This window comes from Pseudorasbora parva, chromosome 25 (genome assembly GCF_024679245.1).
Source record: "Pseudorasbora parva isolate DD20220531a chromosome 25, ASM2467924v1, whole genome shotgun sequence".
Classification (NCBI taxonomy): Eukaryota; Metazoa; Chordata; class Actinopteri; order Cypriniformes; family Gobionidae; genus Pseudorasbora; species Pseudorasbora parva.
The window spans coordinates 24,890,211-24,915,666 of NC_090196.1; the positions used below are offsets into that span (position 1 = coordinate 24,890,211).

A 25,456-nucleotide genomic window follows, 5' to 3' on the forward strand; every position below is an offset into this window, starting at 1 on the left:
TGAAAACTATTAAAATATGTTAATTTTCGTTAATTTAAATAAATAATAAATAAATAAAAAATACAATAAAAACATTAGATTAAAACATTAAAAAATCCCCAAAAAATAATATAGAAATAATTTTAATGAAGTAACACTGACTGGAGCCCAATATATAAGCACTATGCAAAGTAATCTTAATGATTGAATCCCTTGTATGAACATGCAATTTTTTGTGCGGAGCTTCAATTTTCATTCCTTTGAGTGTTGTTCATCTGAGAGCAGACGGTACATGCAGAAGATATAAGAAGAGAACAAAATACCTGACCAAACTGTGTAATCATGATAACTGCCTCTGTCTAATGAAAGATGACATGAGAAACATCTTTCGCACAGCTCCAGAAGCCCACAATGCATCTTAACATTCATTTTACACAGCTTTCATGACATGATCTCTGATTAGTAGAGGCAGGATATTGTTAGACAATCATATGCAGATGTTTGATTTTTTTACAGGGTAAAACCGCTTCAGTAGAGTCATGGTTTTTGTCATAGGAAACCCACATCAGCTCATGGCAGTCCATAATCAGAAACACAGTGGAATCATAGGGTTAATTTGACACATATGAAACACATTAAATATGGCTGATTTTCCTCTATACAATGAATCATTTGCAGATTTTGTTATGCTTATGGAACATGCAACGGAAAATAGATCTGAAATACAGCCGTCATCAGCTGTAACAGATCAGTTCCACAGCCTGATGCTGTAGATTTATGCCTCACATTTAACATAAGGGTCATACGTCAGATCCTATTTGGCATGCTACACTAAACCCATAATTGCCTGTCTGCACTAGGCTATAGAGGCTATAGAGCATAAAAATGGGGCCTGGACCTTTTGACCCATATTTTATTAAAAAAGCCCAAGAAATTGAAACACTTAAATAGATTAAAAAAAAGAAGGGAAAAAGAGAAAGAAAGATCAGGTTATCTTAAAGAGATAGTCCACACAGAAATAATCATTTACTATTCATTCATTCAATTATCAGTTTGTTTTTGTGTGAACTGTCCATTTAAAACACGCGTATGCTGTATTATATGGGTTGATTTGAATTAAACTCCTGTTTTATGTAATCAATTTCATGTTGGTGTGCAATTTGAAGTAGCCTAATGGCTTTCTTAAGGCAAACTGCCTGCTCCATTCAGTAATATGTGTTTCACTCACTCGTAGCTGATTGGACCATCGCCATGTCAATCACCGTGACGTCTTATTGTTGCTAGGGCGTTGCGAGTAACGAACCGGTTATGGCAATTCTGAAAGCGACATTGTAACGAGGAGATCTGTTTGACATTGTGAAGAAACTACAAACTCGTCATTTTTATGTTTTGGATATGTTGAAATTTAGGAACTCCGTTCAAGGGACAAACTCTCACAAAGAAGGTAAGATAAAGCAATATGTGCGGTTTGATATAGCCGTACTTTAGTTTTGAAATCGGCACTTGATTGACATTCTCGTGGTCCAATCAGACGAGCGATTTTAAATCGGCCTAAAATTCTATTGGCCCTAGCTAGTGTGGGTGTGCGCAATGATTTAGTTTTACTTAAATATTGCTTCTAAAATATATGATTATAATATTTTCATAGTTCCAACAAAGATGATATTGTTTTAAAGATCATCTTTGTTTACGTGACGTTTCTAAATCGGAGATTCACCTCACACGGTCCGAGATTACAAAAACGACCCGCTTTAACGGACATCCACGGTAGCCAATCAGCGCGCGGCAGTGGATTTTGATTGACAGCTCCTCTACCTTAGATGGGGGTTGGGGCTGTTGAAGTTGATAACGCCACCATCTTGAAAAGTGAACTCTGATGGTCTCTCTTTTCGCGCCTGTCACAATCTGTTATAAACACCTCATTTTCTCATACCTCGACCTATTTTTTCTTTTTTTATTCCGGTGACCGTTTTATCCAAAGGTTCGTCCGTCTTCATGCCGGGCTTTGGCAGTATTCCGCTTTCTTAATCGGTACGTATTTGTGTTGTGTGTGTCTCTGGTAGCTTAGCATTAGCCAGCTGCCACTACTCTCTTTTGTCGAGTCAGAATGGTTTATATTCCCACCATTTTCTCATTTAACTAAATTATTTTTACATATACTATGCCTACAGCGTATTCGAACCAACCCAGCCTCTATAAAAGTGACACATTTGTGATATTTCGCTGGCGGAAGCTCAGTGTCAGCTACCGTTAATGCCGGGGCCCGACATGCCGAAAAACTTCGGAAAGTGAGACACAAAGCCTATGTATCAAAACATAGAGAATAGTGCACATAGACAACATTATGGTTCGACATAAGTGCTTATGGAGGGTGTGTTGTAATGTTCGAACGGGGTTGTGGAGCCCAAAAATTCTGTCTAGGTAACGTTAGGCATCTCACTTGGTTTTGAGACGCAATCAAAACACCAACAGAGACCCGGTTTGAAAATGTTCATATTTTGTAGGCTGAACAAATCGAGTGTTTTGGGTACTGCTTTAATTTTCACATAAAAAGTTAAGTAATGCATTTCTTAAGGATCTTTCAAGGACTTTGGTTATATTAAAAAATTGAACCGAATGCATGTTTCACTCAAATATCTTTTCAGTTCAGATTTTAAACAGTCAAGCTCTGTGGAGCTGGTTACTATTTGTAAGTTACTGATCTCAGATCTTTGGGTTTGCAAAATGGCACATTCATTTAAACACCTTAAATCACATCTGTTTTGTTTCTGGTCTTGTGTTGTGATTTTACATGAAAGCACATACAAGACTGTTAGCATGTTAGCTCTTGTAAAAAAAAAACCATCTAACGTTAGTTTGTTTGACAGCAGCACATTTTTATAGTTCACTCAGGCAGATCATCTTTGCAGGCTCGGTTCTGAGTGCAACCGGAGGACTGGTGGTGTTGTTGTGGCCTCTGGGATGCTGGAGAGGTTTGGCAACACTTTTTATAGCCCCTGAAAGGGAGTCACGAGGATTTTCTTCAGCTCAGAGTTACTCAAGCTGAATGGGACAGGTATATAAGATCTAGTGTAATATGTTGTTCTTTGCCCTTTTGCTCTAGATAAAGTGAACCTGGAAACATTTGTACAGTGTAAATGTGTTAAAAATATCACATCTAGTTTTGTGATGAAGAGACAGTTTAATAGAAATGGTCTTTTTGGTATAAGGTGATATAAATGGTTGCCATTGTCCTCCTTCTTGACATCTGCGGTATACATTAAATTGAGCCTTTTACACCAGTCAGTTTGTTAGTGCATGTGGAATCTCCAGATTTTAAAGATGAAAGGTTATGCTTCACTCAGATATGTTTGTAAATCCGTATCCAGTCACCTTCCTTATCCAGAAGTGTATTGACTAATGGTATTTTATGTTTCTGTAAAGTTTTATATGTCTGCTATATACATAATATTAATATAAATTGTTGAGGTGGCTTAGGCTACAGAAAAAATGCCTGTGGTTTCTGTTGTCTGATGCATGCATATAATTATAGATGTTATTTTTTCACTACACATTAATTTAAAACTTGCGTTTGACTGTTGATTAGTAAGTTAATAATTAGAGAATGCGCTGCAAGATAATCATGATCCATCACTTTGATTGATATTGTTAATATTCCATGTTTTTTTTGTTCTGTTTTCATTTTCCTTGTTTTTTTTTGTTTTTTAACTCTTTTTTTTTTTATATCATGTGCTCACCAAGACTGCATTTATTTGATAACAATTTACAGTAAAAAATTATTTTCTATTCCATTTTAAAGTAATTTATTCCTGTGATGGCAAAGCTGAATTTGTAACTTGTCTTCAGTCGTCTCACAGGTTCCTTCAGAAATCATTTGGTTCTGAAGAAATATTTATCAGTGTTGTGCTGCTGCCTATAATTTTTTTGAAAACTTTTTTTTCCAGGATTTTTTTGATGAATAGAAAATAAATTTATTTAAAACAACCTTGTTACAATGTTAAAGTCTGACACATTGCTTCCTTGCTGATTGAGTTTCTTAAAACTGTTGTACTGACCTGAAACCTTTGTACTGTAGTATTTTGTGTGAAGATTATTTGTTGATATGCCCAGTGAGTATCAATACTATAATTAATTAAAAATTAAAATTAATAACCTGTGTGAGCACGACCTCCCCAAACCACATCACACATGGATGGTATTTGTGCAAAAGCAGTGATAATTTATGCCTTTATCAAATTAGTCTTTAACTGCTTCTCCTACAATGGGTGTTAATACAGATTTAAAGTAGTAAAGCAGGGTTGGTGGAAACTAAGTTCTCTTTAGTAACTTAGTCCGAGACTTGATTTCTATAACAAACTTTGTTACATTATCACAAAAGCTTGTATAGCAAAAGTTTTACGAATAATTTTTTTTTTTTTTGGGATGTTTTTTATTTATTTATTTTTTTAAGTCTGTAAATTGACGGAAAGCGTGTTTACTGGAGAATGGATGGAGGCCAATGTCAAAGCTCTTTTGGGTGAGCCTAGCCCAACCCCCTTAGTCTATTAATAAGCTTTCCTTCCTCTTAACCATTCATGAAAGTCAAGATGGCTGCTTGCCAGCTTTGTAACCTTTCACCTCAGTGGTGTGTCCATCCACCTTGTAGACTAAAAAAACCTTGCCTTGGATACCTTTAATAATGCATAGCTGCCTCTGTGTTTCTCCTCACTTATAACAATTTGATGCCTGAGTTGTCAAATGGACATATTTGTATTGAACCTTGTATAATTCAATCTCTTATTTTAGATATTACATCATGTGCCTTCCTTGAAAGGAACATTAAACCACAGTCATGAGCACATTGAGGTAGTAATAGACAGATACTGATTGATCAGTGTAGTTAGTCTGGTAAGAGTGCAACTGTGTGTGTTGTGTTGCTAGGTTGTCAGTGTCATAACAAGGAACTTGTTTGGTTTTCTTTAGCCTATTTTTCCCACAATCAAAACTACCGGTTGTTTTGTCATTGTAAACTGGTGCATTGTTTCTGTATTAAAGCCTGCTCTATTGATAGAACTAGACTAGTATTGATTAAACATTTTGGAGTTGTCTGTAAATGGTCTATTTGAGAACCTGACGAACTGGAAAAGGGTCTCTTGGTGTTATTGTTAACAGCATGTTTTTTGAAATGATGCTAAAAATGAATGAAATGCAGATTAAATTGTTGTGAATGCTGTGACTAACAACTAGCGAAGGTAATTTAAAATTAGTCAAGTCTGTTTATAGAAATGATTAACCTTTGATGGTTTGGGTTAGAGGAGAGATGCATTTGACTGTTTTTTTACCCATGGTTAAGATATGTTAGCTGTAACGCTCTCATTCCTGTCCGTTCTCTGTTGCAGGTGTGTGTTGAGTGTTTTTGCTGTGGCAGAGGACATTTCTGCTGCATGTGTCCTTTACTTGAGGGTCTGTCCAGTTTCTACCGCCTGTGGTGCCTGTAATGGGCCAGAAGTCCCAAAGAGCACAAGCATTATTTTATTTTTAATCAGAGTTTTTACTCTCTGGTCTCTGCTACACTCAGGTAAGCCTTTTTGTAATGAATCACCTTCAGTCAAAATGCAAATTTTTCAGTTCTTGCATTTAAAAAGGACCCCCTCCCATTTATTTATTCCTCAGCAGCACCATGTTTTGGAAGTTTGATCTGCACACGACGTCCCACATCGACACACTCCTGGAAAAGGATGATGTTACGCTGACGGAGGTAATGGATGAGGAGGACGTCCTACAGGAGTGCAAGGCTCAGAACCACAAGCTTGTGGACTTCCTGGTGAGGCCACAGTGCATGGAGGATCTCGTTGGCTACATCACCCAGGAGCCCAATGATGATGTGGAGGAGAAGATCAAATATAAGTACGAATGTTTGATGCTTGCTAATCCAACATAGGTCAAAATAAAAAAAAAATGTATAGCAGAAATGTTTGTCTAGTTTGATGTAATTAAGGGATATTTGGCGACTCATTTAGTTGTTTAATTTCATGTCTCTTTAATGGAAAGGTATCCCAACATATCGTGTGAACTCCTGACCTCAGACGTTGGCCAGATCAATGACAGGCTGGGTGAAGATGAAAGTTTACTGATGAAGCTCTACAGCTTTCTACAGAATGAGCCTCCCCTCAATCCGCTACTGGCCAGTTTTTTCAGCAAGGTCCTGAGCATCCTTATTGGGAGGAAACCAGAGCAGGTATGTGATCAGACATACTGGTTCGTGTTCAGGAGATATGGAGGCATGAAACTAAAGTGAACAAAAAAAAAACCTCCTTTCTACTTTTAGATTGTGGAGTTCCTCAGGAAGAGGGAAGATTTTGTGGATCTGATGATCAAGCACATAGGGACATCTGCCATTATGGACCTCCTGCTCAGGATGCTCACCTGCATTGAGCCACAGCAACTTAGACAAGATGTATTAAATGTGAGTTCTCATACCTACAGGACTATATATTAGGGTTTCTATGATGTTGCGTCTGTTTTGTTAAGGTAATGCGTTTTGTTTTTTTGCATGTACTAGTGCTGCACGATATACCGGTATTGCGATACCCTGCTATTACAAATGGTACGATATGGACTTGTATTAGTACCGGTACTTAGAGGAGGACAGTGCTAATATCAGCTGTATTTCTTAATTTGCATCGATGTGTGACAGCAGGTGAGGTGTGTGCAGAGCTCTGCTTCCTTCATTCCCTAAACATTGGAAGTAGACGAGTTAAATATATACGTGCAGCGCATAACAGAGAAAGCAAAAGAAATATGCGCGCATGAGAAGAAAAGGCACGGCGCAAAAGTTCTTTAGCGGATTATTGTTTGGGTTTGAATGGTCAAAAATATGTGCAAATGCATGGTCTGGCGAGTATTCAGGTAAACACAGTCGGATATGTCTTTAGTGAGCGTGTACAGCTGAGGTAATGAGAGCCGTGCAGGTCTTAAGGTAGACCTAATATTCTGTGTGATTAATGTTAATCAAACACCAATGAAAAATAGAAAACCACCACATGCTTGGCTAAATAACTAAATTTATATTTATTAAGAATCAGTGTATAGTTAAATTATAGCGTGAAGACTAACTAAGCAGTTTTATATTTAATTATTTATTCATTTTCTTGACTTGCTGTTAAATAGACCTAAAGTAGCTGAAAAAAAATCACTGTTTTGGTCATATTGTTTGTAATTTGCATTTTTTGCTTATTTTTAAAAACAAAGATACAATTAAAAATCTATATAATTATAAAATTACATTTAAAAAATATTAAATTACTCGTATCATGAAATAAGATTTTGGTCATCCCAACCTGTTGAGAAGTGAAAGGCTAGTGAATAATAACATGCTTGATAATGTGATCTATGTGAGGATGATCACATTGGCATGTAGTTATTATAGGAATAAGAGGGGGAATGGTCAAAAACCAGCGCAGGAACATGCTGGCCAAGGGAATTTTTATTAAAAAATAACAAAACAATGAATAATAAGTTATGTTGTCATATTCATATCTGTTTTTTTTAACCGTGGTATCGATTTAGTATTGGTATCAAGGTATTTTAGTCTGGTATCGAAGTCATAATTTTGGTATCGTGACGACAACTAGCATGCATAGTTTTTCGTTCTGTAGATCTAGATGTTTTTCATTTGAATACAGCAGGAAATTCATCAAGGATTACTCTTTTAATCCACTCACTGTCATCATAATACCACCTCACAGTTTCCTCTTGATCTGTTCTCCTGCAGTGGCTAAATGAAGAGAAAGTTATACAGAGGCTGGTTGACATGGTGCAACCATCACAAGATGAGGATGTAAGTGAAGTCCAATAAACCGATTAACGAAGATTTCAATGAATAATAATTTTTTTGGAAATAGATGGAGCTAGTCGAAGTGTTAAGTTGAAATGTGTGTCTGCCAGGCTCTAATTGTTGATTCCTGATGACCCATCCCTACTTGCTAGCTACATAACAGTAATGGTTTGTTCTCTTCACATAGAGACACTCAAACGCATCCCAGTCGCTCTGTGAGATCATTCGGCTGAGCAGAGATCAAATGTTCCAAGTCCAGGGCTGCTCGGAGCCTGACCCCCTGCTGGCCACACTGGAGAAGTGAGTTTGTCCATGTCAATACCTTTCTTTCTACTGACTTTATAAAGTGGCATTTTTGGAGGGATTAAGTTTGAGCTCTAGTTTCAGGCATGCTAATACCGTAGTTCTGAATTGACTGTTTGTCTTCCTATTCAGACAAGAGACAGTAGAGCAGTTGCTTTCAAACATCTTCGACAAAGAAAAGAACGAGTCTGCCATAGTCAGCGTAATTCAGATTCTTCTAACTCTGTTTGAGACACGGAGACCAGCGTGAGTGCATTGTAGCGCAAGTGCATTTTTCAGTGTTCTGTGTTTTTTGTTCATGTCTGAAAATCATTCTTGGTTTTCTCTTTCAGGTTTGAAGGCCATCTGGAGATTTGCCCCCCTGGAATGAACCACCCATCATTCTCTGTCAATCAGAGTATTCTAGATGCCGTCAGACCAAGACTGAAAGATTTTCACCAGCTTTTGCTCGAGCCCCCAAAGGTGAGTGTGAAAACACTACGAATGTGTGTTGCAACTTTAGCACATTATATCAGCTGACCTCACTTAGACCGTAATCTCCAAATACCTAATTACATTAAGCTTTAGACAACAAGACTTTGTTCCTGTACAAATATAACCTGGCAGAATCTTACCGTTTCAAATAATAGTCTTGCATACATAGCCATATATGTTGGATTAATATGACACGAGGGTATCAAATTCAACTTAACTAGTTAAGCCTCATCTTTAAGTAAAGGTCAGAAAAAAAGTATTTGTACGTCATTTAGGTCATTCAAACTTATCTTTGCTGTTTTTTGTTTACATATTAGAAAACTGTCTTGAACACCACATGGGGAGTATTGGATCCACCGGTGGGAAATACTCGTCTTAACGTGGTGCGACTAGTGACTAGCCTTCTACAGACCAACACGCATATCATCAACCAGGAGCTCATTGCCCTCAACACTTTGGGAGTCATTCTAGTGAGTGTTTCAGACACTGATTCTAGGTGACTAGAAAGTTCAAAAGAACAGTATTTATTTAAAATTAAATTAAAATATTGTGAATGTCTTTATTGTAATTTTTGATTAATTTAACACATCTTTGCTGAATAAAAGATTAAAAAAAATTATTGACCTACATTTTAAATGGTAGCTTAATCGGCTATCTTGTTTTACTTACTACATATGCAGTTTTACATTTAGATATGTCAGAAAGGTTATTATATAATCTATGCTTCAATGCCACAATGTTCTAAAATAAAGTCTTTTTTCCCCCTTTCCTGTAGGACATGTACTTCAAATACTTATGGAATAATTTCCTACACACACAAGTAGAAATCTGTACGGCGATGATCTTAGCGATGCCTTCAACCCAAAGTGAATCTCCTGAAATAAACAGAGAAAACGACCAAGAGCCCATAAGAGAAAACATCCTTATTAAACATGTGGGTTTTTCATCCCTTCCACTCATAATTTGAAACACAAGCTGTTTGCTTTACACATCAAAGTTTAATGTGTTCTTCTTCATTCTGACCTGCAGCTATTTCAGAAGTGCCAGTTAATACAAAGAATTCTTGATGCCTGGGGATCAAATGAGAAGGAGCAGTAAGTAACCGCTAAATCAGATCGGTTACATATGAAGAAAAGGAACTATCTTATTTACACATCTATGACTGTGATTGTTTGTAGAGGCCTTTACTGAATCCTCTCTTTTTCTTCAGGGCTGAGGGTGGGCGGCGGAGAGGTTACATGGGTCACCTGACCAGAATAGCAAACTCTATAGTCCACAACAGTGAAAAGGGCCCCAATGGGGCACAAATTCAGCAGCTTATCTCAGGTTCGTTTGACAGCATTAACATATTTTTATGCAGTTACTTTCAAAGCCATTTCAACTTAAATTTGCTTATTTGCAGAGCTTTCAGAGGAAGACAGGGAACGATGGGAAGCCTTTACTTCAGGACAGCTAGCAGATACAAACAAGAAAAACACTGTAGACTTAGTAAGTGTGCTCAGTCTTAATCACTGGCTTCTGTAACCGTTGCTTTTGTTTTATAATGCTTGACAGTTCCTTTGATAGCAACATTGGCATCTAAACTAAATTTTCCTGGTACTTTTCTCAGGTTAACACGCACCACATACACTCCTCCAGTGATGATGAGGTAGATTTCAAAGACAGCGGATTTCATCAGGACTCCTCACTACAGCAAGTAAGTCTGTGCCTGGATGAGCTCATAAAAGCTGTTATCTATATGCGAGTATGTTTATGGTACTATATAAATAAAACTAATTCCTTCTATTGAAACTTAATACTTTTTAAATAGTTTTAGTCCTTTTAATGTCTTTTTGATGCAAGATGAAGCTTCTTTGTAGTGTCAAGACTATATCATTATCATTGGTCCTGGGTTTGCCAGGCCTTTTCTGATTATCAGATGCAACAAATGACGTCCAATTTTATTGAGCAGTTTGGCTTCAATGACGAAGAGTTTGCCGATCAGGATGATGTCGGGGAGTAAGTACCCATCGTGCATGATTCTTTTCAAATTTACCGCCATTTCTGCTGGTAACGAATCAGTTGGGGAGGGTTTAGCCTTATTAGTGGGGCTTTTGGTTGTTTAGAGATTAGTTGCTTTTCAGTGAACTCACAAAGCCTGTTTTGGGTGTTTAAATCATGGATCATACATTGTAGATTTGATCTGATCACTTAAATGTATCTGTTCTGTTTACACATGGTCTGAATAGTCTGGTGTGGTGGCCTAGGTGACTGTAACACGCTTGATTGGATTCTTCTTTTGTGTTAGTCATGCTGTGGGGGACTGGGTGCTGCTCTGTTTTAAGGACTTTACCAAACTAAAACCTGTTCTTTTTAATCTTGCAGTATTCCCTTTGATAGAATATCAGACATCAATTTTTCCTTAAATACAAATGAAAGTGTAAGTATGTGATTTATTTAATCAAATACATTTTTTAACTATTAGCTGAATTTATTGAATAGCTCATGATGTGTTTTCATAGTTTGTTCATGTTGTGCTCATAGGCGAACATGGCACTCTTTGAGGCCTGCTGTAAGGAGAAGATCCAGCAGTTCGAAGATGCCGGATCAGATGAGGAAGATATCTGGGATGAGAAGGATGTCACTTTTGCCCCTGAAGCTCAGAGACGTCCCAGGTATTGTAAGCACTGGAACATGCTTTTGAAGTGCTTTTCCTTATACTGTTGGGTTTTTTATTTTTTATTTTTTCTTCCTACATAGGAGCTCAGGAAGTACAGACAGTGAAGAGAGTACAGACTCTGAGGAGGAGGATGGGAAGCGAGACCAGTTTGAGTCCACTAATGCCACCTCTGATGACAGAATGGAAGTGGACTCTGGGGATGGTGAGAATAGCAGTAATGCAGTAACTCCAATATGAGTTTCTCAGCTGCCGTGTCTGCCGCCGAATTTTTTAGCTGAAGTTCTAACATCACACATCCCTTTTCTGTGTTTTGCTTCCGATCAGGGCCGGTATGGACTGCAAATTTTGATGACGTACCCATGGACACTGGCAACTCCACAACTCAGAGCGCACCTGTGCCAACCTCACCGGCTGCAGCACCTGAACCTTCAGGCTGGAACTCTCCGAGCTCCGATGCAGAGACGGGCTGGGCTGACTTCTCCAGCTTCACACCCGTCAGGTACATTCACATGCTGTGTGAATACATGTTTAAAATTAATTAGCGCTGATTGTGCTTAAGGTCATGTAAACGGTCACGCAATGGTCTATGCAGACTTTTTTTGTGTGTAAATTTTAAATGGTTTTGAATGTAAAAGGCTCCCTTTTCTCCTTTTTTGATATTTATAATACATTTTATATATGTATGTGTGGTAACATTTATTGTCATTTTATAAAATCTGTATTAATAAATTATATTAATGCATTTGTATTCATTGTAGAAACGTATTAGACCCACACTAGTGAAGATATCCGGTTGTTAAGGCTGATGTCACGCGGTGGCACTTCCGGGTACAAACGCTCTCTTATACCACAAGAAAAACTACAAACAGTGCTAATATACACACACAATGTGGTGTAATACTACAAAAAAAAGTTATAATAACCTTTTTCTCCATACCAGTTCCAGATGGCCAGACAGTGATTCATCTTTTCTAAATCGTTAAAATATTAATGTCTGTAACGCTGTGACCATAGAGAATGTTGTGTAGACTGTAAGTATTTAAAATGTTTAACTTTTTTTAATGTTTAATGTTTAATATGAAAAAATAGCGTTCATAAACTGGCGTCGATGGCATTCTCAAGTGAAACGAGTTGAGGCTTGGACCCAGAAACGGCGTTCCTTACGTCACGACTTAACAAGCGGATACAAAATGCAGCTCTAAGCAAGTACATTTAATTAGATGTTCTTTTTTCCATTTTATTTAGTCCCAAGGATCCTTTGAGGAGCAATTCCCCTGTAGCCATGGAGACCAGCATAGAAGCGGTGGACCCTCTGGGAGTCAATGCGCCCATGCAACAAGAAAGTAAGACTAGACCATCTAACCATTTCTCTGTCTATGTCAACACGCAGTGGTTGGATTAAAACCATTTTGTTTTTTAGATGCAGATCAGTGGCTTTCCAATGAGACCACCCCGACTTCCCCTAGAGGGAAGGCAGGAGGCGGATCGGACCCAGAGGAAGAGCCTATCAGTGACCGTATCACAGAAACAGTCACCAATGGCTCTATGAAGGAGACGGTCAGCCTTACTGTCGACGCCAAAACTGAAACTGCTGTTTTCAAAAGGTGAGTCCTGCAGGTTTCTCACGCAGTGCCTCATCACTTCCTCTTCTCCCCTTTTGAGACACTGGCTTCACTTCACTCTGCATGTAGACCTGATTTTTCCTTGTCACGTATCCTCCTCCTCCTGTACCTAGAGCCAGCCAGGCCTTGGACCGCCCACTGACTCTTTTTAATGGGGCCTGTTAAGATGCAGAGCTTTGTAACATCTGTTTTGTCTGTTTGAGAATGCAAAAAAAGAACAATCTGTCCTTCTTGAACTGCAACTCTTACAACATGAGCTTCCTCTCTCTCTTTGGCGTGCGTGTGGCTTCAGAGTGTTGAAATCGTATCGGTATGTACAGCCAATCAGGGGGCGTGTCTTGTTTTGTTTGGTTTTTCCTATGTCAGCCACTGCGTTTTGGTTTGTAACCATGTTTTGTTTGTTTGTTCGTTTGTTCGTATGTTTGTTTTCTTTTAAACCGTAATGTATCCATCACCATTTGCATGTTAATATCAGATGTACAGGTGGTTAATGGCATGAAAGCCCCATACATCCTTAGATGTAGCTCTTTCTGAATCCAAAAGACTGAAGCCCATGTTTCCCAGTCACCAACCGCAGGTGGTGATTTATGGATTCCATCCTCATCCTCTGCTGAAGTTTGGTCCCATGGCTCTTTCACAGGGCTAAATTAATGACTACGAGCCGGCCTTTTAAAATCCAGGCTCTGCGTGAACTTTAATATGTGTAAATCCATCTTGATAAAGGAGGATGCTTCTCTGTAAACCTTCTCTTGACCAGAAATAAGCATATAATCGTCTTTACATATAACATTTTTTAGAGGAGGACATAGTTAAACACCTTTGTACTGATGCCACCCTGAAGGTAAAGATGGCTGGCATGCGATCACGTTGCAAAAATTGCTAGCTTTTTTTACACCATTTCACCCCCACATACTAAACAAGCCCATTGTCTAAACCAGTTTTTGTGTGGTTCATAGTTCGTCACATCTCATTTGTCCACTGAATCCCATTTCAGAACATTTTTCGTTTTGCCCCGTTGCTTTGAATGTGGTCTGTTAAACATTCTGCATGTTTGTCCAGGGATTTAAAATGGGGGTTTTATTTTTTAAAAGAGTGGCATTGAAAACTCCTTCTTAAAATCCTCTCTTCTCTGATTGTCCTCTAGCGAGGAAGAGAAACGATCTACCTCTGAAGACGCATCTGCAAAGTTGTTTGTTGCAGAGAGTGGTGAACCTGAGAAAAGCAATTGTCCTCCTAGCAACTGTCAGAAACCAGGGTAAGAGTCTTTACTGTATTTATTTATGAAGTCAGTTGGAGTATTAAACAATTCATTTTCTGTTAGTAGTGTCTAGAGACTTCAGTGGTGATGTTACTATAATGCTAACATATACATAATGCAATATCATTTGCATAAAGATGCTTATTTTCTTGTCTGACTATCACCCGACCAAGCTCAATTTAAGATTGAGCATTGGTCTGGGGAGTCTGCTCTGTATTTTCTACTGCACAAGAGGTGTGATCAACAAGCATAATTCAAATGACTCTGTACTCAATTGGATAGTCCTTCAACCAATCAGACCACAATAGGCATCATCAAAAGGCAAGGACCCACCACTTCTCTATCCGTCATCGTGTTAAACTCGCCAATCGTGCGCCAGGTTTATAAGGCTGCATTTACACTGTAGGTCTTTATGCACAATTCCGATTTGGTGACTATCCGATTTTTTTTTTGACGACCCGCTTGCATCATCTTTTTAAAAGTGATCCGTATCTGATATTTGCATTTACACTGTACACTGGCAAAACAGCCCAAGACGTTCTTAACCGGTGAAAGGGTAAAACAGCGCGATATGCAATGGATGCAGACAAAATGATTGTACAATGTTTTGCTGTCTGCACTGTTCCACACATCTTTAAAGTCGGCAAAACAATTCTCTCTTAAGGTGGAGGAAAAGAGGAGAGCCCTAGACAGGGTTGCCAGGTTTTCATAACAACCCATCCAATTGCAACTGAAAACTGTGTTAAAGTAGCCCAATTGTGCATGAAAACCGAGGACTTGGCAACAATGGCCTTTAATCGCAGTTTGTGTCCACCTGAGTTGACGTCATTCGCCTCCGTCCTTTTTTGATGTATGACTCGCATTTACAGGGAATATCCGCTCTGACCGCTTACATGGCAGACGCAAATGCACGTATCCGAATCATATCGGATTTATTAGCACATATGAGTGAGGCCTGAATCCGATCTGAGGATATCGGAATTCATGAGAGGAAAAAATCGGAATTGGGTCACTTGAACCATGCAGTGTAAATGGGGCCTAAGTTCCCACTAACAGAAGCAGTAGAAATGAATGTACAGGTTTCCAGGCTGAGTTGGAGGGCCAGTAGATCAGGCTGGCACAGTCTACTTATTTACAGTTTTTGTTGTTTAAATATAAGAGTTTCATTAGATTAAAAGTAGGTAAAACTACTGCTTTTTATTGGCCAAACATGTCTAATCAGCTGATGTTGATTATTTTCAGAATCAACGCAAATATATGTTAAATATCCAAATAAATTAAACAGCTTTCATTCTTTAGGCCCATCATTCCTTTGACTGTGTTTAAGCTTAGCATTAACATGCAATCACTGTGATCTGATCAAGAAAATCATCAGGACACTGCGTGTTTACATTCGTTCACATTAAGAGGCCTCTATCTGGATAACTGATCGGATTTCTGTTTATTGCATAATTTTTCAATTATGTCTGGTGCGTTTGATAGGCAGTGCTTCAAAAGGCAGTGCTTGTAAAATAAACATTCACTTTTAGCTATTCACTATTCTAAGGCAGTGCACACAGCACAGAAGTTGTGTGATTTGTTCAACAAATGTACAATCGATCACAAATAGAGTAGACCTACATAATATACCAATTAAATTTTCCCAACAATAATCTTGTATGATGAAAAAAGAGCCATTATTCTGACGCATTTCATGCTTAAAAATTGCGCAAGCATTTATATTGTTATCTGTAAAAAACAGCAGAATCTGAACAACTTTTGCATTAAAGAAATAAGATCACTTTAAAGAGCATTCATTCGAACTATGAGGTGGCCCTCTGAATGTAGATCAGAGGCTGGATTGTGTTCACATTACACTGATCCGATCACAATGTTTTGATAAGTGAGATTGCAGTCCTAAATTTCTGTCATATATGGAAGTTTCAGTTACACTTTAAGGTGTAATTTTATAGTGTAATTATTACACAAATACTGAGTAATATTAACAGCTTTTTTATTTATTTTTATTTATACATCTACATATCTAATTTGTCTTTTTCTACTTCAGCGTAAAGCACTTAGAAGAGAAAGCAAAAGCCACTTGCGAAGCTCTAAATGGTCCTCTTGAGGATGCGGCTGCTATGGATGAAGCCAAGTAAGTTCTGTGCCCTCCGCCTTTTTCTAGTTTTCTGTTGCTTTCACAAATCACATCCAGCCCCTCCCCCTTTCCCCAACCAGATCAGAGCAGTGCACGGCCAACCCCGAGGCAGCAGTGAATGGTCCAGCATGAGGAGAGTAGCGTTGTCAGTCCGCTCCTGCCACCGCACACCCCTTCTCCAGGACCACCGGGAGAGGCCAGTGCCAGACTGGAGCCCCCAAGAACCACAACCACCACCACCGCTGCTGCTGTCTCTTACTCCAGCACTGCACTGACGCCACCAGATCAGGACCAGCAATATTCATATTAGACAGTTGTACAGAAAATTTGAACTGTTATGAAGAGAAACATACTCTAATGATTTTTTTCAGTCGTTTATATACTATTGTTCTTATTAGGTGATCTGTCTGACATCTTGCCACTTAAGTGAATAGTAATGTTGCTAGTTAAAAAATGATTGTATGAATAAAAAAAAAATATTTTATAAAAGACAAATGTATACAGAAACAGAGGATTGTTAGAAACCGAACTATACCGATTGGAACGTTAAAGTGTGACCAAAATATAAGCTGTCTTTTTTGATAGGATTTTCCTCTTGCACAAAAATCTGCTATTTAATTTCCAAGTAAAAGCAACAGCTACCACAGGAATCTTAAATTGGCAACCTATGTCGGTCTGTTTTATTCTTTAACTTAATGTTAGATGAAACTGATTTTGAGATATTCAGAAATTTGATTTATTTTGCCAGAGGTGTTAATTGTTGTATCCTTTCAACATGAGCAAGATTTGGACAAAAGCAACACGTTTTGGTATAGTTTTTAACTTAATTTATTCTTAAAGAGATGATGTTACATACATGCCCCTCATCCCTTGAAATTCTAATCTGGAGTGAATGAACAGATGGGTCTCCATTTGCATGTAGCTAGTAAGAATCATTCTTACCTACGGGCCTGCATTAAACACAGCCCAACTTTTATAACTGTTATCCTCTCCAAACAAGTCAACCTTTCTACCTGAAGAGTGATGGGAATGCTACAATGATCATGCATCGCCTTTTTTTTTTCTTTTTGTAATAAAACGCTATCTGTGCCAGCAAGAAGGATAAGGTTCAGTCATTAAACGTGTATTTCTCAATGAGAGTTGATTTTGCCAGAGATCAAGCAAGGCCTGTCCTGTTCCAATCCAGGTATGTTGACTGCTGTCATCCTGCTCAGTATGGTGGAATTATATGATTTACTACCAGTTCTTTACTGTCAACTGGGCCACTTTCTATTTAGGACTGAATCTTCAGGCTTGGTCATTTTTAGAAGCCCTGTGTGAAGGGTTTCAATGTTGCACGCAGCTCAGTAAACGGTGCACTTTTGCTCTAACCCCATTGGGTGGCAGCAAAATAGCACGTATAAAAAGAAAAATTGTGGCCACATCCAGTAAAACTTGGTACCTTGATACAACTAGCTTTGACTCGAAATGTCCTTTTTAAAAAAATCTTTGGGAGCAGCAACAGCAAAATAGCACAGACATGGCACAGTAACATACTTGGGAAAAGGCTAAGCTTTCACAACTTAATTTCTCTTTATATTGTTAGTCATAGGTTGTGAAAAGACTAGCAATTAATTTAATGAGTAGTGGATATCCTTATTTAAAATATTTTTAACTGGTCTTCCAAACGTGTATATTTTTGGAGGAAGTCCGCTACAAACGAGTATTAAACTGTCAGTAGAAGCAACTGCTACTACTGAATTTATTTTATGACTGATAAATCATTTTATGTAATAATAATTTAAATCTATCATTACAATCCCGTTGTGTTCAGAGTTAATTATGAGTGACTTAGTTCCTAGTGGTTAACCTGGAAGCTAGCCTGACAAGCCGCCAGACCCACATAAAGATGTTTGACACTTGCGGGCAGATTAAATTTGCTGCCGCTAGGGTGCGTCTAGTTTTTTAGGCTAGATGGAAGCCTGTTTCCGCCACAAAATAAAAAGAGTAGTTGCGACTTTTTAATTTCAGAATTCTGACTGTTTTCCTCACAATTTTGCGTGATATAAAGTCAGAGTTCTGAGATCTAAACTCACAATTGCGTGATATAGTCAAAATTCTGACTTTATTTCTCAGTGACAGTCAGAGTTGTGACTTTATAATTTGCAATTACTCTTTATAATTTAGTGGCGGAAACAGGCTTCCATAACACAGTTGATCTAGACAAAGAATAAATAAAAAAATAGGCCTACTCCAAACATGAGCTGTGGAAAATAAGTGATCTAGGGTATTGAAAACAACTCTATCCCTCTCAGCCTCGCTTTCTGTCATGGCGCTACTTAAGGTCTATCTATACCAAAAGATTTTTGCAACATTTCATACCAAATTCCAACTACCATGACGATATACGGTGCATTCACAGCGCTTCACTGTTTCCACATTTTGTTAGGCTATATTACAGCCTTGTTCCAAAATGGATTCAATTCACTATTTTCCTCAAAACTACCCAATACCCCATAATGAAAACATTAAAGACGTTTGTTTGAAATCTTTGCAAATGTAGGCTATAGCCTATTAGCTAAATAAAAAAAACTTTCCGGATGCACTGTATATAACCTTGATATATAAGTGATCACCAGATTTAGCCCTACAAAGTGTTAATGGGCAAATTTACTTAATTTCCCCAGCACGAAATCAGGCCAAAAAAAATTAAATAAATAAATAAATGTCAGGAAACTCGATTCCTGGATGCATGTCAGTATCACTGGTTCTTTGGTAAGTTGTAAGGAACACTTATATAACTTTTTAGTTTAAACTGATAATTCTTTGTTTTACCCGTTTCCCCTCTTTTGCTTCATCTTCATCATTGCTAATTTTACATTGCCTCATTGATATACTCTTCTAGTCAAGGATTTGCTCTAAACATGGGACCTCCTAAAGTTGTTTTTGAAAGATTGGAAGGAAAATGATTAAACGGGATTCATTCGGAAAACATTCATTCATTCAAGGCTTATAGAATCATACAATTGAGCAAGCCTTTCAAATTTCCTTTGAAATTTGCTCTAGATACGTTCTTGTCGAAGAGACATACAGAAATATGTTTGACTTTTCATTGTCAGCTCATTGAATACCATCAATGAATACCATCAGCTCATTGAAGTGCAACAGAAATGCAACAAGCATCAAATACCATCAGAAAAAATATTTTATAGATGGATATACAGATTTTCCAGCTCATGGAGAGCACAAATACAGTGAAAGGAAATGGTTCACACACAGAACAGACGTGTGTCATGCACAGTGAGATGCAGTGGCAGTGATATCATTATTAAAGACATATTTGTTTCCTTTCAGCAGTGAGTCTGCGTCTGTCATTATAAGGAGGGTGACACTGTAGCTCTTTGATGTGTGTGTGTGAAAAGAGAAGTCAGAACACGTCTCACACACACTATCACATTCTTGAATTACACTATAATGTGTAATCTGAGGACATCAGCGCAGGTGGGTAAAACTAAAGTTTGGTTCACAATGGCAGCATCAGTTCGCAACTTTTGGGGTTGATGCACAAAGATCCATCCATCCATCCATCCATCCATCCATCCATCCATCCATCCATCCATCCATCCATCCATCCATCCATCCATCCATCCATCCATCCATCCATCCATCCATCCATCCATCCATTCAGGGTATTTATTGTTTGTTATGTCTTAAAGTACATTTGAAACTTTGCCAAAAAAAAAGTTTATGTTGATGTAGACTGTAGGCTAACATTTTCATGCAATTATTTATCCATCCACCCATATTTCTGCATAACTACTACCATTCTAGATAGATCATTCTATCGGTCCATCTTTCCTTCCATCCATCCATCTGGCAGAGTTGCAAAGGGTTACACACAGCTTCCTCCTGTGGAACAGCCCGCTGCTCTGCAACTGTGCCCTAACTCCACCTATAGGGGGAACCTACGTCTCACCTCCCGAGCCTGTAGGTACATGTTGGATCTGATGATCAGTAAGGCCTACAAGGCTTCTGGGGATGATACCTCCACCTTACACGCTATGGCATTGTTGCAGGTTCATCAGACCCAGGCACTGAAGAGCTTGCAGGAGGGTGGTCACGATCCTGCAGTTCTACACAAACTGAGGACCGCGACGGCTCTCACGCTTCGTGACGAAGGTCACAGCGTGATCGGTTGGTTTGTGCGATGTCACTATGGTGGTCTAGAAACACTGACTGAACTGGAACACCCTGGAATCCACATTGGAGTTGATTTATTATTTTTTCCCTTTAAGATATTGATTAATGCAGCATTCTATATGTATATACGTGTGTTTGGGTTGTTTTAAATGTTTTTAAAAATAATTCAAATATCATAGAGTTGTTTGTGGTGGGGTGAAATAAATCGCGATATGCGGTGACGTCACAATCGTGTTGCATTGTGCTATATGAAGCTGCCTGAAGTGTACATATGAAGTAGACTCGGTCCCTCTGTCAATATGGAGGGAGCAAGGGTCTGTCCATATAAACTTCCCTTGTCCACTTCACGAAGTGGAACGCACTTCAAAATGGCGGCAGGGATTCCCCCGAGGGGAAGTGCTTAGGGAAATTTGCAAGTGCGTGTCTAATAATGGAGTGGAACGCAGCAAGAGTGTGCGTCGATCCGCACTACGAATTCTGACCGGAAATAGTAAACCATTCGGGAATCTTTGGAATTCTCTTTTCAGTATACTATGATTTGGGAAATACTAATTCTATTTTCAAATTTATTATGGATAGTATGCAAATTGGGATGCAGGGCATGTCTGGCTGATTTCACTGGCACAACAAACATTATTTTTCCTGTAATGCATATACGTGTAACCCCTTCTGTTCGTACCGGGGCTCGAACCCGGGTCCGTCGGCATGAGAGTCGGACGCTCTAACAAGGAGGCTAAAGGCTGCAACCTCTAGTGTCAATCGCTACAGCATCTCTTGAGGTCAGAGGAGTGAGGTTTACTCGCACAGCAACTACTACTAGCTGGTCTCCGTTACATATGCACTCTTTTATTGGCATCTATGGTTCCATTAAGAACCTTTAACATCTATGGAACCTTTCCATTCCACAAAAGGTTCTTTATAGTGGAAACATGTTCTTCAGATGATTAAAATGTTCTCTACACTAGGAACTTAATCCGCATTTCCACAGCAGGAACTTTCGCCAGGAACTAGGAACTTTGAGGTGGTTTTGTGTTTCGACCGCAGGAACTAGGGTCTAAATAAAGTTCTGGCTAAATATTTCCCCCTTCAAACGGCCCTGCTTGCGAGGTAGAACTTTTTCAAAGTTCAGCAACTTTCGAGGGTGGGACTTAGGCGCTGAACATGCTGATTGGTTTAGCTCATGCAGCATTTTATTTCAACCAGCATTTTTAAAAGTCTTTTGCGAGGTTCGTTCTGCATTCTTGTGTTTCCTGTAAAAAAAAAGTTCCTGGTACAAATAGTTTCGGGTAATTTCGGTGGAAACAGGGCTTTTGTCTTTTAAAGAACTTTTTACATAAGGTTCCTTGGAGAACCCAAAATAGTTCTTCAAATGCATCACTTCGATCCTTTTGGAAACGTTCTTTTTGTGTGAGTGTTCAATCCTGTCAGCTGAAAAACTAAACAAACTAACCGGAGTGTGAAGAGTGTGTTTAATTTAGGTTAGGCCTAATCTCTTCATTTAACTTTGAGTCCACAGAGGCAAAGAAACAGCCACTTACTGTCTATGAAAGGAAAAAACATGATTTTTATCAGTGAGTGACATTAAAAAACAAAGCTGTAAAATAAATGGGACATCTTGAAAGCATCGTAGGAACAATGTTATGACATAAATCGCCATGGCATTACTGCCACACAGAAGTTTATGAGGTCGTGCAACATTTTCCCAGTGTATGTTGAACTAGCGCATCACGGTAAGATAAACGTGTTCGCAGAGTGTGTGAGCTATTATGCCCTATCTTTCCAAATAACCCATAATTGCAGGGTGACACTATAATGTTTTGAAATGGCTAATGTTACGCTCCATTATTACTAAGGTAGTAAAGAACTGATGAATTGGGTGTAATTTGCACATGTCAATGGTTTTTGCTAATATACTTCATGCCTTCTATCAGGGTTCTCTGGACAAAGAGTTATTTGGACAAAATTAGGTACACTCATTATTTCGTAAGAAGAAGGCAGAGTAGTATCTTAAGGTAGTTTCATAATAAATAAATATATATATATATATATATATATATATATATATATATATATATGTATATATATATATATATATATATATATATATATATATATATATATATATATATATATATATATATATATATATACAATTTGAAATCAGAGGTTGAAGAAATACTAGTTGTTTTTTAGCCTTTATATATTTTAATTGTCCATTTCTGTGACTCACTGAGTTATGTGGCTCATTTCTGTTCATTAGAATGGAAACTTTGACCTTTAACTCAATTTAAAACAGCACAGAAGTTAAAGCTACATTCGTAAAGACTGTTATGTCGATACTGACAGGAGGCAGACACACTTTGTGTATTCGCTCAGAATTACTGTCTGACAGAACACAATAAAGCTTTCATTAAAGTCCAGAACAAGAGGTTTAAGACACGGGCCATGTGTCATGCGTACATTGTCCTGATTCGATGACAAGGTTTGAATGTTCATAAGCTACTTCCCTAGGCCATATGGTTTATTTCTGTCTTATAGCCAATGGCTATGCAATAACTATAAAGATAACTATAATGTTACCTATATTAGTGTCCACACAGCGAACAATATCGTTCTATTTATTCCAAGTGAGAACTACAGTTTTTTGTCGTCAATTGCTTAAAATGCTTAAGCTTTTTAAAGCAGGATGGATTCTGATTTTAAAAAATGATTAAGTCAATGTTTTTATTGCTCATCAGCTGGAAAAGCTGTTTTGAAAGTGATTCCAATGATATTGTTCCTCTCTGCCATTATCGTTAGGGTGTGGAAACTAGATTTTTTAGTTGATTTAGTTGTAGCATTTAAGAAAGTGGTTACATTTAAAGGGATAGTTCACCCCAAAATTAAAATTATGCCATTACTCACCCTTATGTTGTTCCAAACCCATTAGACATTTGTTCATCTTTAGAAAACAAATTAAGAATTTTTTGCTTGCTGTCCCTCCACTGACAGTTACACAACTACCACTTTGGTGCTTCAAAAAGTTAATAGAAACCGTTAAACTAATCCATATGAATTGAATGGTTTACTCTAAATTTTATGAAGACACTTGAGAGCTTTAAATGATGAGAAAAATTAATTGAGGTTTTTATTCACATATACGTAAACATTGATCAGCCAACATGAAGAAAAGCCGAACCTGCTTGACACACAAAAGACCTTACTGGTTCTTGCAGAAGTTCAAACGTGCTGCGTAAGGCTGGAGACACGTTTCTGTTGCGTGTAAGCTGCGAGGCGGCTGCATGGCGTTTTCTCTGTGTTTGCACACCAGAAGCGTGTCTGACGTGGCGCTGCTGCTCCTATTGATGTACAGGGAACGCCTATACTTCATGTTAAACATAAATATAGCCTACTGACACAGCAAAGACTACATCAGCAGTAGCCTATTGACCATACATACTTATGGTATTGATGGCAAAATAGGCTACACAATATTTCGTTCTGTATTGACAAGTGCAATATTTCAAAATCGATAAATATGTTTTTTTTTTAAATTATTATTACAATTAGGCCTATATCTGCATTTATGTTAACCTAGAGACTTTCAAACTTGAAAATGTCATTTATTAATATGTATTCGTGTCAAAATGACATATAAACATCTTTTCCTTTGCTATTTTGTCTAAAAACGCTTCCAACACACTTGTGTGTCGATTGAAATAAAGGTGTCTCTTTTATTTCTAGCATGCACGTGTTTTCTGCGTGGCCCGGCCCCTGCGTGAGCCATGCAGGCAAGTTGCAAGCTCCAACCCGTTAACATGGGAGCCGAAATAAAAACGGACACGCCACGCAGCCGAGACGCTCACGGTACGCTTGCAGTGTGTCCCCGGCCTAACACGAGAATGGACCTCATTGGTTCTTGCTGAAGCTCAAACGTGCTGCATAACACAAGAATGGACCTCATTGGTTCTTGCTGAAGCTCAAACGTGCTGCATAACACAAGAATGAACCTCATTGGTTCTTGCTGAAGCTCAAACGTGCTGCATAACACAAGAATGAACCTCATTGGTTCTTGCTGAAGCTCAAACGTGCTGCGTAACACGAGAATGAACCTCATTGGTTCTTGCTGAAGCTCAAACGTGCTGCGTAACACGAGAATGAACCTCATTGGTTCTTAAGGAAACTTAAGCGTGTTGCGTAACACGAGAATGAACCTCATTGGTTCTTGCAGAAGCTCAAACGTGCTGCGTAACACGAGAATGAACCTCATTGGTTCTTGCTGAAGCTCAAACGTGCTGCGTAACACAAGAATGAACCTCATTGGTTCTTGCTGAAGCTCAAACATGCTGCGTAACACGAGAATGAACCTCATTGGTTCTTGCAGAAGCTCAAACGTGCTGCATAACACAAGAATGAACCTCATTGGTTCTTGCAGAAGCTCAAACGTGTTGCGTAACACGAGAATGAACCTCATTGGTTCTTAAGGAAGCTTAAGCGTGTTCCGTAACACGAGAATGAACCTCATTGGTTATTGCAGAAGTTCAAACGTGCTGCGTAACACAAGAATGAACCTCATTGGTTCTTGCTGAAGCTCAAACGTGCTGCGTAACAAGAGAATGAACCTCATTGGTTCTTGCAGAAGCTCAAACGTGCTGCGTATCACGAGAATGAACCTCATTGGTTCTTGCAGAAGCTCAAACGTGTTGCGTAACATGAGAATGAACCTCATTGGTTATTGCAGAAGTTCAAACGTGCTGAGTAACACGAGAATGAACCTCATTGGTTCTTGCTGAAGCTCAAACGCGCTCTTGTAACACAAGAATGAACCTCATTGGTTCTTGCTGAAGCTCAAACGCGCTCTTGTAACACAAGAATGAACCTCATTGGTTCTTGCTGAAGCTCAAACGCGCTCTTGTAACACAAGAATGAACCTCATTGGTTCTTGCAGAAGCTCAACCATGCTTTCCATTTACCACAACTGATGTGTGAGTTGATGAATATTTATGTGAATAAAAGCCTAAATTCAATCTCTTCATCATATAAAGTGATC

At 38.4% G+C, this 25,456-nt stretch overlaps 1 protein-coding gene across 9 annotated transcripts; it reads left to right on the forward strand.

Moving 5' to 3' along the window:
- The first annotated feature begins 1,273 nt into the window (after positions 1-1,273).
- Positions 1,274-16,905, forward strand: ppp6r3 (protein phosphatase 6, regulatory subunit 3). 9 transcript variants are annotated; one of them, XM_067435837.1, is made up of 27 exons: positions 1,820-2,010; positions 2,889-3,034; positions 5,358-5,536; positions 5,632-5,865; positions 6,010-6,196; positions 6,287-6,424; positions 7,733-7,798; positions 7,983-8,095; positions 8,231-8,344; positions 8,431-8,560; positions 8,890-9,042; positions 9,348-9,506; positions 9,602-9,666; positions 9,783-9,898; positions 9,975-10,060; positions 10,182-10,268; positions 10,473-10,570; positions 10,937-10,991; positions 11,096-11,226; positions 11,312-11,433; positions 11,556-11,730; positions 12,477-12,574; positions 12,652-12,835; positions 13,146-13,163; positions 13,998-14,108; positions 16,159-16,245; positions 16,329-16,905. In XM_067435837.1, the coding sequence occupies exons 4-27, from the start codon at positions 5,639-5,641 to the stop codon at positions 16,378-16,380; spliced, it is 2,772 nt and encodes a 923-aa protein (XP_067291938.1). In that variant the 5' UTR covers positions 1,820-2,010; positions 2,889-3,034; positions 5,358-5,536; positions 5,632-5,638; the 3' UTR covers positions 16,381-16,905. The 9 variants fall into 9 exon arrangements, with proteins under 9 accessions (XP_067291939.1, XP_067291938.1, XP_067291937.1 ...); XM_067435838.1 differs by lacking the exons at positions 1,820-2,010; positions 2,889-3,034 and adding an exon at positions 1,274-1,423; XM_067435836.1 differs by lacking the exon at positions 2,889-3,034.
- Positions 16,906-25,456: the final 8,551 nt, after the last annotated feature.

Bases quoted from the DNA above. Each gene is read 5' to 3' on its own strand.
- ppp6r3 (XM_067435838.1), top strand. From the start codon at position 5,639: ATGTTTTGGAAGTTTGATCTGCACACGACGTCCCACATCGACACACTC. The intron at 8,096-8,230 runs GTGAGTTTGTCC...CTTCCTATTCAG, and splicing joins CTGCTGGCCACACTGGAGAA to ACAAGAGACAGTAGAGCAGT. The intron at 9,667-9,782 runs GTAAGTAACCGC...CTTTTTCTTCAG, and splicing joins GGATCAAATGAGAAGGAGCA to GGCTGAGGGTGGGCGGCGGA.